This window comes from Gymnodraco acuticeps, unplaced genomic scaffold (genome assembly GCF_902827175.1).
Source record: "Gymnodraco acuticeps unplaced genomic scaffold, fGymAcu1.1, whole genome shotgun sequence".
NCBI classification, from domain to species: domain Eukaryota; kingdom Metazoa; phylum Chordata; class Actinopteri; order Perciformes; family Bathydraconidae; genus Gymnodraco; species Gymnodraco acuticeps.
Window position 1 is genome coordinate 1,779,176 of NW_022990565.1, and position 5,212 is coordinate 1,784,387.

Below are 5,212 nucleotides of genomic sequence, written 5' to 3' on the forward strand. Positions count from 1 at the left end.
TGATGAACCATAAAAACGAGATTTATTACAAATATAAAAGGTATGACATAGAAAACAGTAGAAGGACATGTAATGTAGTATAATTGATTGGTGTCAGGCTGGGCGGAGCGGCTGATTGGTGCTGTGATTGCCTCAGCTGGTTAAAAGAGTCCTGCTGATTATACTCTGTTCTAGTACCAAAAACAAACGTATCTATGAGTGATGTGTGAGCGCGTCGGCCAGGCACTAAAACCAAAAGAACAGAAAAGAGCTTAACAAAGATGGAAAGAAGGCTCTTTTATTCCTATTCCTCACTGTCAGTGTCAGGGCAGTCATCGTTCTCTTCCTCTGTTTCTTTTTTATTTGCACAATTTGAGCAACGACATAAGTCTGTGCAACAGAGTCCTGCAGAGAAGCATGAACATCTGCCTTTCTCACAGGCAGACTCTTTGCAGCTGCAGTGTATCACATGCAACACACTGTCAGGGGCAGGATTTCTTGTCATCCAGGTGACGTGTAAGTTCCCATCCTCTATTTCCCAACCATATCCAGCAGGTGATGGAGCATTCATTTCTCTTTTGAGACAGGACCTCATTATTGCTGCCTGGTAATTTGCCCTTTTGCAGTGCTGATGGAGGGCATCATGAGTAGGGGGAATGCTTAATTCTGGCAAGGCCGATGATGCCATACAGAAAGCCTTGTACCTAGCATCATTTACATGTTCGGCTGCTGGCTGATCATACAGGTGACATACATACCGGCAAAGAAGTGCAAATGTTGATTGCTCCAAGTCAAAGTTAGTACCTAAACTTCTGAAAGCCTTAAGGTAGTCATCTTTCTCACATGCAACAGCAAATGACTTTCTTTTGCCTTTGCCATAGAAAGCGCTTGTGAAGTCACACCCAGAGAACGTGTGAATTCCAATCAAGGCTGAACACACACTGGTTCCGAGAGCTGATGACACCATGGCAATGTCAATGATCCGTGTCCTGTTGCCAGTCCCTGTGAACACATATAAGCTGCATGGCAAATCTGCCTGCAGACTTACAGCAATGACTGCCACATCAGTGTCCGAGCTCTTGATGATGACAGCTTTGTGCTCCTGTGCAGCATGTTGGGCATGTAAAAACACCCGTGTGTCACATTCCTCATGATCACACTGCAGGTCTTCAACAACATCAACAGACTGTACACCCTCCATGACAGTTACACAGTGGCATTGATTTTGATGGGCAATGTACAAGCTGAGGTTTTTACCCACTGTTGTGAGGTCTGCATGTGTCCATGCCACATAAAGGAATTCGGCCAGTGCTTCCTTATTTTTTCCGTCAGAGAGAAACTTCTTCCACTGGGTTGGAGTTCTCTGATCTGGGCTGAAGATTGTTATTAGTTGTGACCCTGCATCAGCTCTACGGGACCGTTCTAGGCTTTTGATGCTGATGGGTGGATACCGGTCAGTGACAAAATCAATGCGTGTACACTTGTGATGCAAAGCAAGTTGGAGTATGCTCTGCAGTATGGTCTCTGCAAGCTCTCCAAATGTTGCTGGTCTGGATGGCATGGCCTGCATGACTGCCATGCCATCAAAAAGAATGGCACCACCTATTGGAACTTTGTCAACCAAGCACTCTCCACCTTTGCTCTGCAATAGATCCATGAGAGCTGATTTGTTTGTTTTGGCAAGTGAACCATCAGCACTTGCTAATGGATATGACACAGTTCCCAAGGAATATGACAGAATTTCCCTCATTTCAATTTTCCTGCTCTGGCCAAGGATGAGGAGCCTGGAAAATAACTTCTTGTCAGCACGCAAAATCACTTCCTTGCCTGCTGCAGATTTTTTGGGGGGCTTTTTCTGATCACTGAGAGTCTTGAGTTTTTGTGATATTATGGGGGCAAATATGTCAACTGTTTTGGATAACAGTCTCTGCTCCATAAACTCCTTTACAGCATTTTCACCCTTTTCTGAGGCAACAAGCAAATCCTTTGTGATTTCTCCTGTTGCTACTCTTCCAGAGCTAAGACACACAATGCCGTCTTGGTGTACATCAAAAGGGTTGAGCATGGAATCAATAGTGTCCAAGATTCTACTCACAGCCTTTGCATCAGCAGAGATGCGTGTCTTGTCCAGGTCTTTTCTTGTCCGTAGCTCAGGAGATATCCCTGCCATTGATTCACACTGTCTTGCTATCGCGGCTCTTTCATGCTGTGACAGTATCCAGCGATACACTGCAGACCGATTTTGTGTGATCCCTGTCCAGCCACCTTTGGTCTTGGCATCTCTGTTAAGCATTTGCTCAATAGCCTGGTCGCAAGCAATGGAGGCAAATCCATGAACACTTTGTCGCTGGACAGTCCACTGGCCTTTCACATTCATGTCACTGTGGCAAGAGGGATGTGTGACAGGCAGATTCATCATTTCCAGCCAGTATGCAGGTAAATATCGAGCGTAATTTACTCTATCGTAGGCAAAAAACCATGGCATCATTAACCGGACGGTTGACAGGTGAAGCTGCCAGTTTGATTCTTGCGTTGCTCTCACAAACAGGAGGAGTAGCTGCATCATGTCAATGTATGAGCTCCAGAAAGCAAATGTTGCATTCTCTGTACTCCTCCTCTGCACAAAGTCTGCATATTTCGAGCACATATTATCAAACCTCTGATCTGCACTCAAAACATCCATCAATCTGTCTGGAAAGGCACATTCCATCTCAGTGATGACATCCATGCACGCAGCTCTCTCTTGGGGTGGCAAGGAGTCCATGAAGGTGATAAACCGGATGCGCTGCAGACTCTCATATAGAAGTTTATGAGCCCTCATGCTGCGATTGTAGTGATGGCCATTGAGTACCCCATTGATGGATCCTGGGGCAACAACTTCAGATTCAATGAGGATATCTTGCAGTCCTGCATCTCCGAACCTTTTCCCTAGAATACTCAGGTAGGACATGCATGTATGGAATTCACCTAGTCTAATCACTAGACGCTTTGTAAACTCAACATCCTTCCAGCGTATTTGCTGTGCTTTGGCATATAGCCTGGTCAAACACTAAAACTATATGATCCAGTTCTAGCTGGTCAGCAATCTGGACACTTCGCTTCAGGATAGTGTTGACTGTTGACATCTCTGTTGGTGAGGCTTCAATGACTGGAAGATAATACAATGCGGACTTCTGCAGAGTGTTTTCATCCTGAAGCAGTGTATGGAACCCTGTCCAGCTTGGGATTGTACAACTATCCGTACATGTGGACTTCACAAAAGCATATGCCATTTCAGCTTGTACAGCAAAGTGGGTGTCCATTCTGCATGTCGCTGACTGCACTGGTTGACACAAGTTCTGTGGCCCTTGCCTTTTGGACTGATGGTAAGGTTGTATAGGCATTGGGGGGGGGGGCTATGAATGAGGTAACTCCCTTTCTCAGTGGCTGTCTGATTGCTGTGGACATAGGCTCGCCGGGCACACTCTGGAGCATAATTCCATTTGTATGGTGAGTAGTTCCACGACCCGATAGTGTCTCCTCACCAAAGTCAATGTTATCCCACACAAGTGTTGTGGGTGTCCGCTTTGAGAATCCCTTCGGTATTTTGTCTCTGCCTTCTACTAGTGTCAGTTGGGCAAGGCTAGTGTCTAGACTCAAAACTGTGTCCCATGATGCACAATGTCCCAGTCTGTTAAGCAGTGATACAATGCGTGATGATCCAGTTAAATGTCGAACAGTTAAACCTAAAGCCAAGGACTTGGGTGTCTGCTTGCGGCCCTTGGAAGCAAGGTACACAATGTCTTGACAAACAGACAACACTTTCAAATGTACGTCATCATCAATGTTGACATAATGATCCAGTGTTGGCTCCTCAGTGGAACCTATAATCCAGCTGAGCAGATTGTATAGTCCAATGGGGACAACAGTTTGAGATTCAGTGACATTTACATTTTCAGAAGTGGGAGGCCATGGGCATGACATGCCAGGAGTGTCACTAAGCAGTCTTTTCAAAAACAACGCTGCTGTATACAGTGTCCTTGTGTCCTCATGTGTTGTTTGGCACTTTGTTCTCCCTGTTTCATTGTCGCTGTCTGTCTGGCTCAATTCACTGGACTGTGTTGTTTCCGTACCGGATGGATCTGGTAGCATGTCCACGAGTGCATCCTTTGACAGAGTCTCAGCAAAAACCAGTTCGCAGACGTTGCGCTTGGTGGGCATGTGAAACGCTAGCTGAGGGAAATCTTGAGCCAGCCTCTTCTTCAACAGATCCTGTCTGTAACACAACAAAACAGTGACAATTACGAGTCACAGGAGTACCATCAAAAGCAGAGTGGTGGAGGTGATACAAGACATTACAGACTAGAACCTATCTGCCATACAGCACATTTAACACCAAAGAAGCCAAATAAAGGCCCACATCATCACAAACAACACTACACACTACACATCATGGGGGTTTCTCCAAACAGGCCTGTCATACACATTTTGTTTAAAGCTGGCCTTGCACATGATAAATAATAAGACTTGTATTACATTGCAGTTACCTGTAGTTTGAAGCATCAACACCTTCGTTTGCTTTCACCATGTCAATGAAGGCCTGCCTCAGCTGGCCCATTCTAAGCACCTCATTGTTGACAAGCAGCCTCTGGCGGATGATCCTCTCACAGAACAGCTTGTAACTGGCATCAAACATTGCCTCATCCCTACAACACATGAATGAGAAGTAAATAAATGGATAAATGAATAAGTGTTGTGATTGTGTGCACATATAACAGAAGGAAATTGGATGTTTACTTATAATGTTAAGTATGTGTATGTGTATATATATATATAGCCATCGCCGACACACACCTGGACTTCAGTCTGGTGGTAGTGCAAATAGGTAAAGCAATCCAAGGAGAAATAACTTACTGTTTTGTCTCTGGTTTGTCAGGTCTCAGCAAAAACATGGTGTACTGACTGTAACAGCTTTTGTGGTACCGCACCTCCAGAGCCACACAGTCTTTGTCTTTTATATGTAAAAGAACACTTTGGTCATCTTTCTTCTCAGCAGCTTTCTGCAATTTGCCTAAACGGAAAAAAAGGACAACTCAATGAGTTTGTTGACGTATCTCTCACACATAATTGTACCTTTCAGTTATTCAACCACAGAGAATGTGTGTGTGTGTGTGTGTGTGGTGTGTGTGTGTAGTGTGTGTGTGGTGTGTGGGTGGGGGAGGGGGTTTGCTTACCTGCTTTTAATGTTTCAGCC

The 5,212-nt window shown here is 45.0% G+C and overlaps 1 protein-coding gene across 1 annotated transcript; it reads right to left on the reverse strand.

Annotated features, from left to right (window-relative positions):
* Positions 1-3,020: 3,020 nt before the first annotated feature.
* On the reverse strand, positions 3,021-4,860 carry LOC117553747. The gene is made up of 2 exons (XM_034227817.1): positions 4,506-4,860; positions 3,021-4,234 (listed from the first exon to the last, which is right to left on the reverse strand). Exons 1-2 carry the CDS (start codon positions 4,727-4,729, stop codon positions 3,253-3,255), a joined length of 1,206 nt encoding a protein of 401 aa, XP_034083708.1. The 5' UTR covers positions 4,730-4,860; the 3' UTR covers positions 3,021-3,252.
* Positions 4,861-5,212: the final 352 nt, after the last annotated feature.